The 21,644-nt window shown below is 39.3% G+C and overlaps 1 protein-coding gene and 1 long non-coding RNA gene across 3 annotated transcripts in view; one reads left to right on the top strand and one right to left on the bottom strand.

Annotated features, from left to right (window-relative positions):
* PREX1 (phosphatidylinositol-3,4,5-trisphosphate dependent Rac exchange factor 1) overlaps window positions 1-21,644 on the top strand; it is a 179,812-nt gene that overhangs the window by 142,855 nt on the left and 15,313 nt on the right. Inside the window, exons 18-34 of one of the 2 annotated variants that reach the window (XM_082773578.1) lie at window positions 1,968-2,116; window positions 2,718-2,803; window positions 3,951-4,087; window positions 4,509-4,680; window positions 6,827-7,014; window positions 7,802-7,963; window positions 8,520-8,730; window positions 9,924-10,182; window positions 11,157-11,363; window positions 14,283-14,371; window positions 14,729-14,811; window positions 15,433-15,523; window positions 17,277-17,405; window positions 17,854-17,895; window positions 19,679-19,896; window positions 20,744-20,843; window positions 21,484-21,627. In XM_082773578.1, the coding sequence (XP_082629704.1) occupies window positions 1,968-2,116; window positions 2,718-2,803; window positions 3,951-4,087; window positions 4,509-4,680; window positions 6,827-7,014; window positions 7,802-7,963; window positions 8,520-8,730; window positions 9,924-10,182; window positions 11,157-11,363; window positions 14,283-14,371; window positions 14,729-14,811; window positions 15,433-15,523; window positions 17,277-17,405; window positions 17,854-17,895; window positions 19,679-19,896; window positions 20,744-20,843; window positions 21,484-21,627 (2,467 nt within the window). Of the gene's footprint in view, window positions 1-1,967; window positions 2,117-2,717; window positions 2,804-3,950; window positions 4,088-4,508; window positions 4,681-6,826; window positions 7,015-7,801; window positions 7,964-8,519; window positions 8,731-9,920; window positions 10,183-11,156; window positions 11,364-14,282; window positions 14,372-14,728; window positions 14,812-15,432; window positions 15,524-17,276; window positions 17,406-17,853; window positions 17,896-19,678; window positions 19,897-20,743; window positions 20,844-21,483; window positions 21,628-21,644 lie in introns of both variants that reach the window. The other variant, XM_082773577.1, reaches the window with a different exon arrangement.
* LOC309884524 overlaps window positions 17,906-21,644 on the bottom strand; it is a 55,895-nt gene continuing 52,156 nt past the window's right edge. Inside the window, exon 3 of the long non-coding RNA XR_014318638.1 lies at window positions 17,906-19,376. This is a non-coding gene — a long non-coding RNA (uncharacterized lncRNA). The remainder of the gene's footprint in view (window positions 19,377-21,644) is intronic.

Here is a 21,644-nt window from a genome sequence, read left to right as displayed (position 1 = left end):
GCCATCTTGCTCTGAACAGCTAACTGACAAGCAGATGTCTGGTGCTTGAGCAGAGCATGTTCAACAAGCAGCCAGTTGGCCAATGGCCACACAGATGAATAGCAAATAGCACACTGCTGGTGTTGGGGAAAAACAGTGGCCTGGATCCAGACAACTGCATTGAGTTGTCATAAGGAGCATCCATTAGTCAGAGAATACAAGTGCCGAGACGCTGCAGGTCTTTAACCATAAAGAGATACATTGTCAGTTGTTTATTGGCCTGGTTAGTTATATCCCAAGAGAGTAACAGGTTTTGTTTCTGACAGTTACTGGTTTGTAGGGTTTGATGTGGGACTGTGTACCTCATATATTCGTGGATTTACTATGATTATGCATGCAGGTATGTTTCCCATATGCACAATCCACAGGTAGAATGATTGCAGATATGCAAAAATTTTAGCTAACTGCCCATACATTAAGTGCATAAGCTACTTTGAGAAAGTCAGGCCTAAAACATAATGACTTCAGAAATATATTTAATAGTTATTACTTTATAATAAACCCCCTGTTTAAGTAAATGGTTGGATTTGATGATCCTCAAGGTTGTTTCCAACCTAAATGATTCCGTGATTCTAATTGCAAATAGCATGGACATTTCCTCTGAATTATAAATCAAAGTTTGTAAAATTCTACTCTAAGTTAAAATGCATCCCTACTTCTATTCATACATTTTACCCATTTTATAGATTATTATGTACAAAAGAAGACAGGGGAAAAATGTTATATGCAGGTACACAAGAGGATGCTATGAACTGTAGAAAGCTTGAGAATTAAACCCAGGAGAGAACTGGGTAGTTTCTCCTTTTAATAGCTTTGATTTTGAGAAAAAAAAAAAGTATAGGTTTTTGTAGGTAAGCTTATTTCTGATGTTAAGACTGCAAAATATATATTAGAAAAGCCAAGCCATGAATAGGCATAGTCAAGAGGTTTTTCCAGTTGTACGCTTCCAGATTCATTTTTGCTACTGGATAAAGTTTCATATCTGGGAGATTTATGTAGCACTGTTTAAACTTCCTTTTTCCCAGTCAAGAAGTTTGTCAATGGATTCCAGGCAGAACAGGAAAAGGGCTTGTCACATTTAGAAGAAAGCCCAGCTACTGGACCTTAATGTAATGGGAAATAATACTAATAGAGAAAGGATTAATAATTGGGTCCACGGATTCATATTTATTTAATTTATTAATTTTTACTCCATTAAAGTGAGTTTGATATTTCCTCAGTAACCTAGTACCCAGTCTACATGCTGCTATGTCACATTTTAACTGATACAGATCATTGAGAAGTTTAAAGTTATTGCCCATTGTGCAGAACAGGGGATTTGTCTCTGTCTAAAGTTAGATGGAAAAGTTAGGAATTAAAATGAAAATGTTGTGGCTATTTAGGTTGATGAACAGCCAGCGTTTCACTTAAAGCATAGGCAGGGTTTTACCACCACTTAAAATGAGGTTACATTTACTTATGTGACTAGTAATAGATAGTTTTTGCATAGCTAGAGGTCAAAAACTATGCTCTTGGTTCATTGTCTCTGACCTGTAGGTTGTAGGATGTCACTTCTGTACGTCACTGAGTAACACAGCCTAGACTCAAGTCCCCTGTTAAAAGCAAACAAAAAAAATTGTGGCAGAAAAGTACAAAGGAAGATATATCTATGGCATGGAATATTTATGCAAGTGAAATCTCTCTTTTTTTTTCCTTTTTTCTTTCCTTTTTTTTTTTTTTTTGTAAATTCAGCCAACTTTTTAGGGTGATTGACAAAGGATTTGATGAACCTATGCTGCATGTATACAGTATTTGTAATCCTAGGAACTGCTATAGGAGAGAGTAGTTGAACCTCTCAAATCACACCTTGGAGCCTGAACTTCCAGAGATGATGCAAATTATTTCTGTGAAATCATGAAAGTGTTCTGTGGTGTTGGTTTCATTTGCAGATGGCTGGCCTGCAAACAGGAAGGAAAATCTATTCCATCAATGAGGACTTAGTCTTCCTACGCCCATTTTTGGAAGTAGAAACCATCTTAAACCAGTCCTTCTGCTCACGAAGGCCACTTCGGCTTCTGGTAGCCACCAAATCAAAAGAGTAAGTGCAGGTTAACTTTTGGCCTGCTTGTGCGCAAACAGAACTGAGCCATAAGGATTGTCATTTTGACTCAAGTGTGGAGCTTCTCGGACTCTAGTATATGTCCAAGTGAGAGCAATTTCCACCCTGTTAAAGCTTGGTTTATTTTTGGATGTCTGTAACTATATCAGTCCATACATCTTTTTCAATCCATTATGATATCTTATAATGAGGCTCGACCCTGCTGATGTCTTGTGCATTATTAGATTATGTAATCCCAAAATTTCCCATAGAAATTATCACTTGATGCTGAATGCTAGTCCAAGATGTTTCTCTAGTAGTTTTAGTAGAAAAGATCCTCGGCTAATGTTAAGTCAGTTAAATAAAAATAAATAAAATTTTACAAAGAAAATCTCTCATCTGCCTTGAAGAATGGAGAGGGAATGGATGATATCTTAATGTCCCTTTATTTCTTATTTATTTCTAAACTATTTGGGTGCTTTTCTTTATACATTTTTTTTTCAAAACATGGTTGTGAATGCCAGAAAATGATGACAGAAGTGCCTAGAGATCTAGCAGACTGATTTAATGTTTCTTTCGCCTCCTCTTGATTTACCTGCAGGATTATTAAAATCCCAGATTGTCCTGAAGCTCTTTGCTTTCAGATACGGGGAGCAGCACCACCATATGTTCATGCAGTAGGAAGAGGTAAGTAGGAAGACTGGTACAATTAAGCTGGAGTGCATACGCATATCTATATAAGGGTATGTGTAGATACACTAAGCAAAATACGGGCTTCTCTGTCAAACAAATTCTAAACAAGTCCTGACAATTTATTGGGTCACTAATCCCATAAACACAAAACAAGGAACTTGATTCCACAATGCATTTGCCTAGTGACCCTAACCTACTTTCTTGTAAGACCACGAAGAAATGTCTTTACAGTCACAGGGAGCAAACATTTAGAACTGAGGTGGCTAAGAAAAAGTCCAGGTGTGATACTGCCTGTTGCTTTCTCAATATTTTTGTCTGGTCATCCACTGGTTTCTCTACTGGTTTGGATCATTGTAGTTGTGAATGTCCTATGGGATCAGCTCTTTGACAGACAAAAACAAATTTTCTGATGTCGATTAAGTTATAAGGCTTGAAGACTAAATCTCCCTTTACATTGGTTTATACTGCTATAAATTATCAATATACAACAGGGTCAAACTGTCTTCCATTGTCCTTTTAAAAGGAGAAAACACAGTTTGACAGATATTTACTACTTCCATAACTGAACTAGCTAGCTAGATTCTCCTTTCTTAGGATTTTGCTAACAAAAGACAAATCACATTTGGGATAAAACTAGGAATTTTAACCTATGGTGCCCTGAAAAAAGTTAGTCACCTTAACTGTAGATTTCTAGAAGCTGGATTTGTTATCTGAGTGTTGTTCACATGAACTTGAAATAAATCCACTGAAATTGTTACTGCATTCTAGACTTAATGTAGCTTTAAATACATCGCAGTCTTTTTCTTAGACCCTGACCAACTCCATAACACGTAAATATTCTGTATCTCTCAAGTGCAACACACTGAAACATATATAACGGTTCACATTTAAGAACTCACCTACTGTAAGCATAAAGCTAGAAGGGCCCAAATGATTTCCCACAGGGTTTTCAGTTTCTAGCATGAATGCATTTAGGCTGGGGGAGTCTGTGTTTCCCAGCACTACAGAAAATGTGAAGGATAGACACACAATGTTTTTCTCATACAACAAAGCTTTCCTGCAATAAGTACCTAACCTTTTCAGCTTTCTGTTCCATAGACAGATGGCTTTACTGTCTAACTTCCTGCTGTCACTTTTTCAGGGTCTGAGGCTGCAGCTGTAGGCCTTCATCCAGGGCAGTGTATTTTGAAAGTCAATGGAAATAATGCATCCCATGGAAATTATATGGAAGTTCTGGAGCACTTCACAGCATACAGAATGAGACAACAGGAAGTACTGGTATGAATACAAAACCTCAAAGGAAGTACATTAATTCCTCCCCTTCTGTGTTTTTATTCTCTCTAAATATTCATAAAAGCAACTTCCACAAGTCTCTTTCAACTTGCTCCCATGCCAATGTCCTAGTGTAACCGAGGGAGCTGATTACAGTAAACCCCAGTTGCAAAAACATCTGCAAATAGTATGTGTGTCAGTTCATACTCTACTAAATACTATTAACTATTTGCTAAGACTAGAAATGCATCCAAATAATGATGCAGACTTTATACTGTCTGAAATTCAGAGGGACACTGGGACAATGTTGATATTTCAGCCAACGTAGAAGATATAAAACTGTAAGCTAGATTCACCTTTGTAGTCCAAGCATATACAGATCGAGCATTTTTTTGAGGTCAGAGCTGAGGCCTGTATCTCTTGAAAGGGATTGTACCAGTGGGTGTACAGAACACATGAAGATGCTGAGGAGGACAGAGTTCAGCAAGCAGCATCCAGTGCGTATCTGAATGGCAGCCATCCTGGGTCCAGCAAAGAAGACTCTTCACTGGAAAGAGGTGAAGAAGTGGATCCCCTTCAAAATAGCCAGCAGGAATCAGGTAAAGATTCGTATGGGAGAAGGAAACCTAGGGAAGATTTGGGAGCTTCAGGAAGAAAAACTGCAGTAGAAATATAAAGTGTAACAATTATTTTAGAATATTTCTTGTGCTGGTAAAGCTTTGCAATAAAATGAGGTCTGCCAAAAGAAGTATCCCTATCCTGCAGTTTACTTGGGAGCAGAAAAAAAATGAGATACACACAGAAGTTGTACCCCTGCTACTCTCTAAAGGCATGTACTCTGTCCTGAACAGAAAACAGGATTTTAGAATTACTAAGTGGATTCTTAGATGTCTGTTTCCTGCTTGTGCCCTAGAGAACCCTTATAAGTATCAATCTATTATTTTGATAGAGAAAAAAATCTATTGCTCTATCTGCTTTTTATTTGCTGTTACAGCCCTGGTCCCACTGTAAATGACTAGGGTCTTGCATGCTTAGGTAGGAACGAACTGGAGTTACTTAGCTGATAACTTTGATATCAAGCCATGGACCAGTATAATTACAGAGTGTCACAGAGCTGGGTCAGCATATACTCCACTGGAAAAACAATTTCATGGAGCAAGGCCCTCTCTTGTGCCACATGTAGTAATTGATATGCCACTACATGTTAAGCTACTCAATACAGCCTGCAGGAGACTCTTACCTAGATCTGTATATCGTTAACTGGCCTTCACAGAGCTAGGTAGGGTACAAAACCAGGTTAATGTGATGGTAAAGCAGGTTCCTCAATTTGACATGGTAGCTGTGTGGTTTCTGCTATAGGCTATCCCAAACAAGCGTAATGCTTATTCTTACCAGAACCTATAAACAAAGCAGGCAAAGCTGTGAGCACATCTCAGGGCTTACACAATTTAGCTTGTGAGAGGCAGATGTAGATAACCTATGTAACATATACTAATGCCCTAATCTTCATTTGCTGTAGTGATTTGATTTGCCTGAAGCAGAAGTGTTTATACACTGGCAAAACAAGGATCCTAGCAAGGTTCAGGCTTGATCCCAACAAGCACTGTTGATGTTTTTTATTTTGTTGCACCCCATTCAAAAGGAAACGGCTCCCGTCCCTTCTGGTCTTTACAAGAGAGACAGTTTCTGGGATGGAAAGGCAGAGCAGTTTTAGAACCATTTGCTCACGTGCAGCAGTTTTAGAATCATTTGCTAGCCCTGACAAACCAGGAATTTATGGACATTGGGAGATAAAGGGGGAAGGTCTGGAAGTAACTGCATTTAACTCTGTTTAAATAATTCTGATCTGGAGGAAGTTTTCAGAACATATTAACCGCTGCATCAGTAAAAGGTGGGAGAGTATGTCTTCCAACTTGGAAAAGTGTAATTCGTACAAAATACTATTCTACCTTCATGCTGTGAGCTTATTTGGAAGTGTAGCTATTGGGGGAGAACACTGAAGCCAGATTCACTCTGAAGGACTGAGCCTGGACTCTATGCCATTGGCAACTTCCCTAAGAACAGCTGCACACCTGTGGAAATACCAGGTATGTCCCGGTGAGCCTGCAAGGCTGATGGCCATCAGTGCAGCTCCACAGTGGAAAAGCAGTGCCCTGGTTAAAACATGTCAGCAGTCATCTGGCAAATCTCAGTCTGACTAGAATTTAAGCCTGTTCTCTGGTGACAACAGAACTGCCTGTGTTTAAAAATGCTATCTCCTCAACCCCGCCCTGCCCTGCCATCTCAGTCTTACAGTTGCACAGAAAATGCATCTGGAGCACTTCCCAACACTTGGATGGAAAAGTGGCGTTCTTCCAGAGGGTTGTTACAGACAACAAGACTCCAAGATTAACATATTTTTCTTCCCTTTGAAAGCTTCAGCTGGGGACTGTGTGTCCGAATGCTGAACAGAACTAAAAGGGGGGTGTCCTGTGCATGGATGTGCGCATGCACACATAGAAGAACATCCGAACACGGATGTTATTGTCTAAACCTCTACTACAGTCTCCAATAGTGGCCAACAGTAAATGCCTCCCTCAGAACACTCTCCCAGCCTCTAGCAGTCCGTGGTTCAGAGACTCCTTGAGCCAACGGTTGTGTCTTTGAGCCTTTGCATTAGATAGCCCTCACCAGACTTCTCTTCCCCATGCATGCCTGTATTCATTGTGCTGCCAAACACCTCTTTTGACGTAATTTTGTTTCCAGCCCAGATACAGCAGACCATCATCTCTCCACTGATCACTGGTGAAGAAACACCTCTCATTAGCTTGACTGTGGATAACACCCACCTGGAGCATGGGGTGGTATATGAGTATGTCAGCAGTGCAGGAATCAAATCCTTTGTTCTAGAGAAGATTGTGGAACCAAAAGGTTGCTTCAGTCTCACCGCAAAGGTACCTGACCATGTACATAGTCATCTCTGCTCCTAAACAGAACAGGGAAGCTAATAATACAGGCATTTCTCTGGTACTTGGGTTGACACTTCGGATGAGGCAGCACATGGTCTCCTCAAACCTGCCTGGAGCTTTCCTCATTAGAGTGCACCAGCTCCTACTAGCTCTTGTTTGGTATGGGCAAGTCAGCAAATGTTTCCTGGGTTTCAGCTGTTGAGGTAGAGATAGTGGAGCCTCTCTGTGAAACTAAAGGCTTTGGAACTCTTGCTATTTTCTGTCTGGTAATGTACTCTTTGTTGATACTGAAGTTTAATCCTTTCAGGCAAGAATTTGCTTTGCTTCAGGAAAAAAAAAAAATCAAGCAGCTTTTTCCTATCTGATGGACCGGATGGATTGCTAAAGGAAGGAGGTAGAAGTGCTGCTGTTGGAAATCAGCAATGTCTAGTATCTTGATCCATTTATATACAATAATAAGATAATGGTAAATGTTTCTGCCACATCCCAGTAACATTATAGTTATGCTCCATGAAAATGGAAGTATGCCTGAGCCAGGTTACTCTGATAGTGCCAGTGGATATTTTGAGCAATTAGTTGTTCTGAAATTTTCAGAGGTGTTTTATGTATCTGAGGGTTAGACATGAAAATGGTTCTTGGGTGGTGATAAAGGCAACTTGTTCTGAAGGCAGCTTTACTGAGCCATGTCATCATACAGAATCTACCATTTATTTAGTGGAATTTCCCCTCACTGTCAAGTCTCGTATAATTGACATCCTGTCTTTTTCTTTAGATTTTAGAGGCCTTTGCTGCAGAAGACAATCACTTTGTAAGGAATTGCAAAAGGCTTATATCCCTAAGCAGTGCAGTGGCCACCATGCCCCAGTATGAATTCCGGCAGATCTGTGACACTAAGCTGGAAAGCATTAGCAGAAGACTTGCGAGCTACCAAGAGGTACAACCCTACTAGTTATTGGTGAAGTCTCAAAACAATACTTAACTCTGATAACTGGATTATGGTATTCTTTACTAGTGAATCCAAACTGTTTACAGATAGGTGTCCTCGTGGCATGAAAACAGCTATGTACGTTAATCAAATTGCAAGTTCCTAAGAAAAAGGACTTAATCTGTAAACCACTCTTTTCAGCTTGTCAGAGCTCTGAGTTGGAAAATATTATTGCAGGTTTATCTCCACCACATCAGTGTATAAATGTGGCATGAACAGAATGATTTGTATTTATGTATATGAACATAAGTACAGTGGGTCAAAGTGTGAACAAAGTGTGGTCTTTTGTGCAGTAGTTACCTGAGCTTTTTGAAAAAAGGGCCCTAGAAAGTGCTGCTAATTGTTTTCATTTGCTGTTTAATAGGCATTTTATGGGGAATGTGGTATTTCAGTTGCAGCGCAAATCATATAATCTGAATAGGAGGCAGGAAGAGAAAGAGATTGTCTGTGTTGCAACCTAATTTTTTGCAAGTGAGTAAGCAGATGCTTGCTTTATCTCTCCCAGTTTGCAGATGGATTGAAGACAAAGGTGAGCCCAGCCTTCAAACAAGCCATCATGGAACCACATTCCCTCAACAGCATGGATTTCTGCCCCACCAACTGCCATATTAACCTCATGGAGGTATCGTACCCCAAAAACACTACCTCAGCAGGGAGGTCATTCAGCATTCGCATTGGACGGAAACCCTCTATTATTGGTCTTGATCCAGAACAAGGTGATAATTAATTTTCAAATCACACTGATTTTATTTGCATAGAAAGTTGTGTCTTTCCACTGCTCAGCAAAGTCAAAATTAGTTCCAAAGGAACAGTCTCTCCAGTATGCTTTTTTCTTCCTTAAAATATTGTAGTAAAATGACAGCCTGCTTGTGTGGTAAAATAGTGTGGTAAAATGCCTTTATGCATACAAAAGCTTCAGGTCAAATATTCTACTAACTAAGCAGTGTGATCATATCCTGATAATTAAGTGTCTGGGGACTTAGCAGAACTGACTGAAAAAGTAAATGAGGGCTAATAGTGCTAGAAAAAGTAGTTCCATACTGTGAAAAGAGGCTGCATTCAGGTGGAAAATATCAGGTCAATCAGATTGTAATACCATTTCCTTTTGTCATTACTAAATAAATACCATATATTGGAGCTGGACGTCTCTGCTCTGTCAAGGGGATCTACTTCTGATAAACAGCTGCTGCATAGCACTTATCCTTCATTCTGAACATTAGAGTTCCAACGTTTCCTCATCATGGTCTCACATAATGTGCTTCTGATTCATTGTCTGACAAGGTCAGAGAGCAGGAACGTTTGGAAGAGACACAGGGAAGTGCAAACTAACCAATCTACTGAAGAAATGGCATTGACTCTATTCAAAATGAGTCAATAAAGAAGCCCTGCTTGCTTGAGGATATTAAAATTCTACAGTATTTTAAATATGACCATACCACAACTGTCAGCATTTTAAAATGAAAAAGTATTTTATTTATCTTCTGTAGTGACATCATCCTATTTCTCTGTATGTGTGTGCATGTGTATGGAAATGTCTTTAATGCTGGAATATAATACAGACCAACTCCTGAGAGCTTGAATTCATTAACATTTCAACAAATGCTTTTGGATATTCAAACAGACAATAGGGATAGGATAGGAGTGCACACTTGCTGTCATTACTCCCAGAATTTAACTTGTTTCTGGACTCCAGTGAATTCAAAATATCTAGTTGGCATGCCAGGAAAAATAAAAAAGTAAAAAATAATTAAAAAAAAGTTTTTTGTCATTAAATATAATTATATAAAATAATTATGTGAAATTCTATTTTTTTCCTATTAAAATTCCATGTACCCTAAACTAGCATTACTATGATGGATTGCAGAAATTCATGAGAGCCATACTAACTAGACCCTTTAATGTTTAGTAGGTACCATAAATCCAGTCTCGTATACTCAACATTGCATCACCACTATGGCTGCACCATCCTGGAGATGCCTGACCCCAGAAGATGGAGATCTTGATGGCAGCTTTGGCCAGCAGAATGGAGGAACAAGTCAGGAAGAAAGGGGACTCAGTTTTTTACTCAAACAGGAAGATCGGGAGATACAGGACTCATACTTGCACCTTTTTAACAAACTTGACATTGCATTGAAGGAAATGAAGCAATATGTCATTCAGATAAATAAGTGAGTAAAGAATCCAGTATGCACTGCAGAGATCAATACTCTCAAAACAGAGGCATTAACCCCAGAAACCTCGTTATGCCTATTGGCCCTGACTGTTCTACTCTTTATTATACTTGCGTATTCACATGCTACTTGCATTACAGCTCGCTGCTAGTTATGAAGTGTCAAACCTACCCCACGGAGATCCACCAGTGTGTATATATATATATATAGTATACATATTATTGCCCCTTGCTCCTATAGAAGCCACTGTTTTGCTTAATATATGCTATATTCTCAGATAAGAGTGTCTTAAATTCCAACAGTCGTTTTGGAACTCCGAACGGACAGAGTGCCTAGCCTGGCAGTTTTGCTTGTCCTAAGGCAGACTAAACAAAAGTTGTGATTTTTATCAGCTTTCTCCTTGGCACCTATGTTTTCCTTTCCCCTTTTCAAGTCTGTGTCTTGGGCATAACTGGAAGGGTTTTGCTAGCAGGTGCTGCAGGGGTGATTGATGTGGGATGAGGCCACAGCTGTTTCCAGCCTTCTCACTGACAAAAGAAAAAAAAGCCCATTGTGCATGAAAACTTCAGCTGACCAGAAAGCATGTGGTGGTGCCTTGGCTCAAACTTACTTCAGAAAGAACAATAGCTGTTGGGGAGAGTCTGTGAGCTGAGGCAGTGCCCCAGAGGAGAAACCCAGTGCCTGAGATGGGAAAAGTGTAGACTGTTGAATATGAAATAGAGCCCTTGCCATTGTTAGAATAATTAAATTGTACCTTATGGAGGTAGAGTTATCTGCAGAAAGTGGAGTTTTTGTGAACTGAGATTAACAGATTTCAACAAACCCCTCTCAGATCTCACACTTTTACATAGCTGTAGTCCAGGTACAAATACTGGCAATGTTGCCTCTGATTTCACGTAGCTGAATTCCAGGATTAGTCATTTGTGAGGCTGTTTACCGGTCCCTGAGAACCAAATGTTTTCCTTCTGCAGACTTCTGTCCACCATAACAGAACCTACAGAAGGTGGTGCCTGTGAGCCACCATCCACTGAGGAGACATCTCCACCTTCCCTGGGAACAGAAGAGAGTGATCCTGACAAAGCTGAACATGGTGGCATCAAGAAGGTCTGTTTCAAAGTTTCAGAGGAGGACCAGGAAGACTCAGGACATGACACAATGAGTTTCAGAGACTCATACAGGTTAGTCTGAAGAAAGATGTGTCACTTTTACCATACTAAAATAATGTCTTGAAGTTCTAATACACGTCTGGATTCAACAAGCACGAGGGCTTTCTGTTTTTCTACTCAAACCAACACACTTGTAACATGAACTCTTGCTAAAGTTATGCTGTAGTACTTGCGGTTCTTTTCCTCATCTCTGTTTCTCTTATTTTCTCTCAATGTTGTAGTAGTAAATGACAAATTGATAGATCAGGATTATTTTCCTAGAGCATATTATCCACTGTTTACACCAGAAAGTACATCTTGCATGAATAAAACAGGCAGGTATCAATCTGCAGTTTCCAAAGTGTGGTACACATGCACAAGTGTGGTGCCTTTCTCGATGGTTCTCTAGCAAGACATCGTGTCCTCAGAGCTTCCTAGGAATTTTATATTCTCTTAATTATGTAAGCAGAGATGCACATAAGTAAGAGGCTGCTGCACTTGATTTCTTTAAGTACATCTAATATTCTCTCTCTGAGCTGAGTTTTGCCTGGTGCTGAAATGTGCTGCTCACATAAGGCTTGAAATCACAGTGAGCAGCAGAGAGAAAACACCAAAACCCAGAAGACCTGACATCTTCAGCAGATGCTAGATTTCTGCTGATCTGATGACCCTCAGAACAAGTTTCAATATATCCTCATTGGCTTTTCACAGATCCTGGAACTCTTGGTTGAGGTTTTCCAGATAGACATCCAGTGTCATCCCTGGTGCCATCCACACTTCTCCTGAGTGACCACCATATGTTCACCAGATAATCAGACATTCAGCTACCTTAGTCCCTTGAAAATAACACCCTAACCTACTAAAAGATTAGAACTAGTCTTCAAGAGTTTGAATATATGAAATAATGTTAGTTTCCAGTCAGTCAGTAATCCTGTAGTAAAATTTATTTACTTAGCAAAGTATTCACACTTGCTATAGTTATTTCACTACATTTACTACCAAGAGGACATAATGCAACAAAAAAACTTTTCTTGTGGCAAAATGCCAAATACCATGCCAAACTGCCAAAATACCAACACTTTTAGAATATAAAATAAAATAAAATAAAATAAAATAAAATAAAATAAAATAAAATAAATAGGTCTAATATGACTTTCCCTTTTATACCATGTAACTGTGAACTACAGAAGTTCAGCAGGGTTTGCAGACTGTTCGGTCTTATAATAGCTGCTATTGTAAGGTTTTTTTTTCCCATTCAATTCTGCAAAAAATTTTCCCAGAAGATTAAGCCACTGAGAAACAGAAATGGGCATTCATTTTTTATTTTTATTTTTAATGTCCCTTTGAAACCACAAAGGCAAATGTTTATTCAGGTGTCTCTAAATCTTGTTTTTGAGACATTATTGACTACTGCTTCTCCTGGAATATTTGCTACTGAAGAAAATCTCACACACTCCAAGTCTGTCTTTCCTGGGAGGAAACATTTGAAAACTTAACTTCTCAAGAAATGGAACAAGTTGCAATCATGTCTGACCATTGCAATTTTATATCTCTAATAGGCCATTTTGACATTTATAGTAAGGCCAAAGGGCTTTCCCTACACAAAGGAGTAAAAAGACTTTATAGTGAGTTAGGAGGATTAGAATAGCCTGAATGAACGATGCACCTTTGAAACTTTCATGCTGCTACAGGCATGACTCTTCACCCAGTGTTTTTTTGTACTGCTGCAAATGTTAATATATTACAGTCATCAGGATGAAGAAATGACAGAATCAGGATAGTTTACACTGGAAGGGACATCTGGAGCCCACATGGTCCAGTCTCTCTCTCAGAAAAGGACAAAGATTGGTTGCACAGGGCCTTGTGCAGTTGGATATTGAACATCTCTAAGGACAGCAAATATCCAGTCAGTAAAGGACCACAACCAGCAGTTAAAATGTTGAGATCTGTGCTATCTATTCATTGTGCTAGATTTAAATTCACACATGTGGTCTGAAGCTGCTTTATTGAAACGTGAAGTATTTCTTTCATTGTTAATAGGAATCCCATTTGTGAACACTGTGTAGTTTAAATGGTTTCTATAATTGCAGCTAATCTATTCTGAGTAACAAAGTGGTATCAAAAACACCGTATGTGGATCTGTCACTTGCTTCAGAATTATACACATAAATGTAAGATGAGAAAGATTATTCTGTCTTATCTTTATTAGACAGGCAATTAAGCATATATTGCAAGTAATTGTTATTCAAGGGGGAATAAAATGTATTTTAAAAGTGTGTAATTTAAGTGGAGGTGGCACAGACTGACATCTATTGCCTTTTTAATAACTTTTATACGTTGTTGTTAGTGTAAACTGAACATTAGAGAGATTCATGCTACAATTTTCTATGTATGCATCAGCCAGCATTGGCGTGAAGACAGTTGAAGTGACTGTTTGGCTTCCCAAAGCAGTTTTAGGATCTGCTATGCCTGATTTTCCAATGGTATAGATCCCTTAAATGTCTGTCTCAACTTCAATATCTGTGCTACTGCAGCTTCAGTTTATGCTGGATCTGGATGCTGTGGTATCCTAAGAACTGGTAATGACTGCTGAGTTCATTGAACTCATAGTTTAATTATTTCTCCCCTACTCTGTGCTCCTAGAAAAAGTTTAATGATGCAGCCCAAATGAGGTCATGGCAGGAAATGTATTTTCATTATTTATAGGATCCAGACAATATTAAGCATTGAGTGGTCACCACAAATGGAGAAAGATATCCTTTTACGATGCCAGCCTGTGAGGCCTTGCTTAATGGTTGTTCTGCAAGTAATTAGGCTTTCTTTTGTGTGCACATAAGAGAATTTGTCATGGGGATTATTGCAGTGTTAATAAAAACATGATGATGGTATACATGTATCATAGACTGGGTGTAAGGACAGTTTTTTTTCAATCACCTTTGCTTTTTTTTCCAGTGAATGTAACAGTAACCGTGATTCAGTGTTGTCATACACCAGTGTACGGAGTAATAGCTCTTACCTGGGCAGTGATGAGATGGGATCAGGTGAGTATATGCACAGGTAACATTCCAGACTCCTTAGCAGAGGTGACAAGTTTTTGCTGACTATAAGCACTTGCATGTTTAAATTGCAAATGTGGTTTCATCAGAACAAATCATAAGACTATGAAAAGATAGAGATTTGTTCTTTTTCTAAAGAACCAAAGTAAATTTGGAAGATGGAAGAGCTATTAAACGTTTTTGTTGTGTGAAAAATCCTGAGTATTTTGATTTAAGAATAAGAGAGAAAGCAGCAATCATTTTTTACCCACTCTAGTATGAAGTTGCGCTTGTATCACCTGTGGTCTCATCACAGATTATGTTAGTAAGACAGTTAAAAGTTTTTCATCTTTCTTTTCTTAGGAGATGAGCTTCCCAGTGATATGAGGATTCCTTTAGACAAACAAGATAAACTTCACGGCTGCCTGGAACACCTTTTTAACCAGGTACATAAAGTATTACACAGCATTGTTTTCTTTTTATCAATGCCAACACAAGAAATTGGAAGTATCTGATTGTTTAATGTAATCATATTATGAGGGAAAAAAAAACACTATGAAGATTTCGAAGTACAGTGTAAGAAAACACATTGTATGACAGATTGATGAAGAAATTAGTCAGCATTCATGTTGCCTTGAGTTATGTAAGCAAGGTTGAACTGACTTGTATGAAGCATTAGATTAAAGAGAAGAAATCTTTGATGGAGAAGGGAAAAGATGAGCAAAATTCTAATACTTTGCATAATCTTGATGAATCATGTTTACAGATCTCAGGAGAGCCCTCAAAGCTTAGCCAACAGATGTCTTTATAGATGTATAGCACCAGAGGAACTTTTTGTATTGTTTTTATCTCATCAGCATGTAGATCATTGTTTGTGCCGATTGTTAACATTCAGTGTGGGGCTCTTGAGGTTCAGGGTTATAGAGCCTTAATGCTATTTGTTAATGAAGGAGAAATTACTCCAAAATACAAATAGTGTAATGACTTCAGCATTTTTCCAGAAGAGTTCTGTTCAGATTTTCTTCCACAAGCCATTCTAACGCTGACTGAAAATATTCCTACTGTAGGTTGATGCAATCAATGCACTTCTAAAAGGATCAGCAATAACTAAGGCCTTTGAAGAAACCAAGCACTTTCCAATGGACCACAGTTTGCAAGGTAAAGAAAAAGGTTGAATATGTTTAGTAATGCACTTTTCTAAGACTTAAGGGATTAGCATGAATGTACACATGCCATATGGCCACACAGAGTTATTAACTGTGAATCTATCCAGTTTTATGTTATGAGAAGGGCTTGGTGATCCTTGTGGGTCCCTTCCAACTTGGGATATTCTGTGACTCTAATGGCAAGTGCCATGTCTGGCCACAGAAATTTTGCATCTTTAAAGGGTCATTTTTACATGAATTCCAACTAAAACAAACAAAACACTTTTCTGTTATATGCTACTGAATCCTTACAGCTCTTTCACAAGTCTCCAGATTCATCCTTTGATATGAACACAGAGATGTATCTCAAAAGGTACAAGGTAGAGATATGTCAGATATAAGGTAAACTAACACTGAGAAGCTGATGAGAGGCTGTCCCCTGTACATCTGAGGCACCAAAAGTTTCTGCCTGAGTTTGCTTAATTCTGCTTTTCTTCACAGATGGGTAATGGAGTAAATTCATCATCGCATGACACTTATTTTGAAAACTGATTCCCATAGAGAGCAAACAAATGATACCCTGTTTTCTTCTCCTCAGGGCGTATGATGAGACTTTTGTCTTTATGTTTTTGAGGCCCACGATGTGGTTTCTTCTCTCACTGAAATACACAAGGCTTTAGTTTCTGAACATTTGCTGCATTTCCTTTCCCACTTGAAATGTGAACTGCTTCCTACTATTCTAATATACTTCAGGTGCTGTAGTCATGGGCTTCCCAACCTTTCACAAACTCTGTTTTTAAGTTACAGTGGCAAACTAAAGTAGAGTTTCTTTCTTCTTTTCTTTTTAGTTTCTATGAAGTTGTTTTACATGAACTTATCTTTACAAACACATTTACACTTACATTGATTATCTGTTAGTCTTTCCATGCACTGTTGGAATAAAATGAGGAAATAACAGACACCCTGTGTTCACTTCCTTCATTTTATTTTGCTTAAATGGAGCTTCATTTATTACAACTAGATTAATTGCACTGGGAGAGTCTTTAGGTTAACTCAAGTTAACTGATGATTGCGCATTCATCACACTAAGGAACAGACAAGCCCTGCTTACATCTGGAATACCTGGACCAAAGTGTCTCTTCAACAGCTACCATAGATGCCTTTCAGTGACAAATGTAGATTTGAATGCTGTCCCAGTTCTGTTCATGAGCAGTTATTTGGCACTGTGTTTCTGTCTGCTTACACATTTTATTGCCAACAATGGGCTCTTTGGCTTAGCTACATAGCAAAGTCATGAAAAATAGATCCCCTGTTCTGTAATTAAATAATTAGCTGACATCAGGTGAAAGGAAGCAGAATATTTCATAACTTCTCATTAGTATTATGGGATGTGAATGCTGCAGCCAAAAAGCTGATCTGATTCTGCACAGCCCCAAACTTTAGATACACTATGCAAGCCAGTATATCAAATATGAGTTACAGAAAACAGAAGGTAATTCCGTGATATGTGAGTAGTACAGAGCTCGCTTCAGCTTGCACATCACTCAGGTACACACCTTTTAGTTCACAGTCCTGTAAACAATGCTGGGAGACTGCTGATGATTAGATTATAGGAGTAGTCTTTATTTTTCCCCATCTGCATTAAATCTACTTAAGAACCTCTTTCATTGACAGTTATTGCTACTGATACTCAAAATCAAAAGCCACTCTCAGCTATATAGCATTTCCTCAATGCCCAACAAACTGCATTTTTTTTTTTTTTTAAGAATTTAAGCAGAAGGAAGAAACCACAGTGAGGTGCCGGAATAATATTCAAGCCAGCATTCAAGAAGATCCATGGAACCTTCCATTGCGCATCAAGAACCTTGTTGAAATCATACAAAAACATGTGGAAGGTCAGTAAATGGGGAAAAGTTTGGTATCAGATAGCCCTGATCTAATCGAGTCTAGCAGTTCCATTTATCATTTTATATTAATTTGTAACAACACTGTACTGGGCTCTAAAGAAGAACAGGGAAAATAGTCCTAAACCTGGTTGAACTGGAAGAGGATAGCTGAATCCGATGTTTACACTCAGTGCAAAGCACTGGGCAGCAGTCACCTCCTCCAGGATTCATCCACACAATTTGTTTCCAATATTTCCTGGTAGTTAATGGAGCATTTAGCTTGTAAAATTCTTTGATTTACACTTTGTTTGTCTTTCTGTCATTAAAACATCTGTGAAAGGACTACTATAGTACATAGAAATAACCGTGCAGGAGATGAAGACACTGTTAATTAAATATAATCAAATCTACCTTGGTATCATGTTGACTTGCGCCTTCCTTTTCTTCACTGTTTTAGATGGGAAGAATCAGCTGCTTTTGGCCTTGTTAAAATGCACAGGTAAGGGGTATCATTTTGTTGCAATACATTGTATATACATGGTCCCACCAGAACATTTTGTGAATGCATGTGCATACATCTAAGTAGTATTTCCTTTGCATTTAGCTTTAGTCCTGACATTTTATGCAAACATTTCTTGTGTTCTGCATCTTTGGCGGCCTTTTCATGCATCTGACATCTGTTCTTCAATTTACATTGCTTCAGTTACAGTGTAGGCTGCTGTGTCACCTGGCTTGCCATTGATTTTGCACAAGCACTGTTTTTCTGTCTTCCTTTTTTCTTTTGTACAACCCGCATTCCCAGATGGCTTTTACTGTTTCCTGCTGTGGTGAGAACATGCAGCAAAAATGAGACCTATTGCACAACTGTCTGTGAGACCATGGACACTGACATCTTTCTAAACAGAGCAGGCATGTTAGGGATTTGGGACTGTGTATACTGAAATTACAGCCAGGAGGATACGAAGAACCTAAATGTGCAGGCAGCTCCTAAAACCACTGTGGGTAGACACCATTAATCTGTTAACATGCACAAAACGTTGTACTCACAGATCAAGTGACAGGCTGTTCCCAGGAGTGAATGTGCTGTCTTTTTATAATTGAAATATCTGTGTGGTGTATTTTTGTTTGAAAATTAGGTAATAAATAACTGCAATAGGCTGTCGTCATTTCACTGTGACAGCTTGATTCTCATGTTTTCATAGAATGAAAATGTTAGATCAGCACGGCTCTAAATCACCTCTGTGCTCCTGCCAGTCCTGGTCTGTGAGTCTGTCAAAACCAGCCTGCAGTGTCAGTCTAGTGTCCATAAAGGCTGCTTGTAATGACAACAGCTATAGTGAGTCCATAAGTGTTTACCTATGCCCCATGCCCTCAGTGATTTCACCGGTATCCTCTGGAAAGAATGGGGGAGCAGATGGCACTGAACTGGCTATGCCAGCTTTAGGGCAGCAGGGATTCGCTAACCCTGAGGGCAGTTCTAAGCTCTTTTTACCTTACTTTATAAGTTCAGTTCGTACTGCTGGAAGGGAGTGGTTGCCCTTCAGTTGAAGACAGGGCCCAGGGCCTAGACTTTATTGGTCAGTCTATTGTGGTCAGTGCTCCATAAAAATAATCCAGATCTTCAAAGCCTCTGAATGATGTCTTCAGCTTCTTTCTCTTGGGAACACTGCAGTGCCTGTTGGAGGAGCCTGGAAAGTAGCTCTTCACTTATTCATGTTCCTCTTTGGCCTACAATCCCCTTAAGTATGACGAGGTTGCTTAGACCAGCGTGTGGCTGCCTGGCAGCCTGACTGGAAGCAAAGTTAACACGGGAAATTCTCCCAGGAAACATAAACCAGTTGGTAACCTACTGGCAGGCCCAGTTAATGCATTAAGCATATGGGAAGCCCATGAAATACAGATGGATGAGGGGCAGATGAATCTCTAATAGCCCAGGAGAGAAGTAATGGCAGAGATCCTCTTTCATGAATTCTCTTGCTTCTGTAAACATAAAAAGAAGGGAATCAGTCCAGATATGGCACTAAGGAGTTACAGCTCTTCCCAGTCAGAAGAATGAGCAAGCAGATGGCAGAGTAAAATAAAGAGTCAAGTGGCCTGGAAAATTTTCAGCAAATTTTTCCCATTGATGCTGTCTTTATCTCTACAGCCAGGGCACGCAGCAAGAAGAGGTTATCTGTTATGTCTGTGCAAAGCTATAGCAGAAGTCAAATGTTATGCACACACATACTACAATAGCAGTGAGTATTCTCATGACTTTGTGCATCTCTCCTCTTCTCTTGCAGATACTGAGCTACAGCTGAGGCGTGATTCCATCTTCTGCCAATCTCTTGTGGCTGCTATTTGCACCTTCTCAGAGCAGTTACTGGCTGCTCTCAACTATCGATACAACAACAACGGGGAATATGAAGAGAGCAGCAGAGATGCCAGCAGAAAATGGCTGGAACAGATAGCAGCCACTGGTGTTTTACTGAATTACCAGTCTCTGCTCTCCCCCACTGTGGTAAGTTGAAGAGTTGTGACACCCTTGGGTCTGTTCACATTTATATGTGTGCTGCTCTGCCACTCACAACCCAGCCAGAGCCCTTTGTTCAAGCAGCATGTTGAGGCTCTCATTGCAGCAACTGTGGCTGTCACACTAGAGCACTGTCAGAAGCAAACTGCTTTTATATTTGGAGTGATGTTGCTGCATTTAGTTCCTCAGCTGCTGTTGAAGCATGTGTGGCCTGCCCTCTTCTGGTGAAATCACACATTTCAACAAGTAGGTAAAAGTTCTGAGTATTCAGAGTTCCAAACAAGAAACTCTAGACTTTTGTTCACATGGTGACTGTTGTTATAGAATAGATGGACTGAAGTGTATCTCTCACACAATTCTGTGGTGCAGTGATCTGAGCCTAAGCTAAAGGCACCATGTTGAAGGAGGAGAAGGTCTTTTTTTTTTTTTTTTTTTTGACTTTTAAAACATCATGTATTGAACGTGTGGAACAACTCTTCTTTCACATTGCACGGAATGTAAGAACATTTATTTCACAGTAACTGATAGGCTCTTCACATTTGTAGATATGGGGTAAAGATTGGAAAAAGAGACATCTTCAAAATTATTCAGTGCTTCAACCTCTCTACTCTCTGTGAATCATATCAAGTGACATCCAAGCAAAAGGTAGCTAAGCTTGTATCACAAAGTTAATGAGCCATCAGTAGTTACCTTGGGGGGGTGGAGTTAGTGGAAAGCTTTGTGTTCTGCTCTAGGTCTCCTGAAGCAAATCACACCAGTAACAACAATACTGTCCTGCTATTGATTTCCTTCTGGCAGATGGTGACTTATTTGTATCTGGTTCTTTGCCCCACAGAAGGAGGAGCGTACCATGCTGGAAGACATCCAGGTCACTCTGACTGAACTGGACAAAGTTGCCTTCTATTTCAAGCAAATGGATGAAAGTCTTGTAGCAAGTGAGTATTCTCAGTTTCTTTGGAGGTCTTTTATCTTGTTTATTTTATAGGCTACATTTTCCATAATTATAAATCTAACAGACCACATCAAACCCGGAGAGTACTCAGCAACCTCTCTGAAGCACTGTTGCATTCCTTCAGCTTCCTCTGCAAGCACACAACATAAAAGCAAGGATTTTGATACCATGGGATGCCTGTGGCATGTTCTGGCATTTAGGTCTGTGCCAGTGTACCTGACGTGATTTCACATGTAGGGAGATAAGACAGATGATGAACAGTTCCTGACAGATATTTGTAAGTCACCATTCTACAAAAGGTAGAAGGACTGTCCCTCTACAGCTCTTGTGTACTCTGTCCCACCTTGCCAGATCTCTCCCCATGTTTACTGACTATGAGATGCCATAAAATAAGATGGGAATTGTTAACCACATTTATTGTATTGGCATCAAGCATCATGCTAGCTGCATCTTTTAAGGATAATCTTTCAGAACCTGTTTTCTCTCAGTAAAGGTTCTCCCATATTCATCTAATGGCAGAGATGTGAAATGTCATCAGATTATCTAACAAACTCGGGCAGCAATAGTTTCAGATTTGGCCTGCTGTGGTAATACAGTAAGTGTTTTTATCTTTATTTCTGCAGATACTCATGTCTTCTACCACATCGAAGGAAGTCGTCAGTCCTTGAAGGTTATCTTTTATCTTGACAGCTACTACTTCTCCAAACTGCCTTCTCGGTTTCAAAATGGGGGAAGCTTGAAACTACACACGGTGCTATTTACAAAAGGTATCTATAAAAAGCTT

This window comes from Aythya marila (genome assembly GCF_965140915.1).
Source record: "Aythya marila genome assembly, chromosome: 16".
Lineage (NCBI taxonomy): Eukaryota > Metazoa > Chordata > Aves > Anseriformes > Anatidae > Aythya > Aythya marila.
This window is presented reverse-complemented; position numbering and strand designations above follow the sequence as displayed.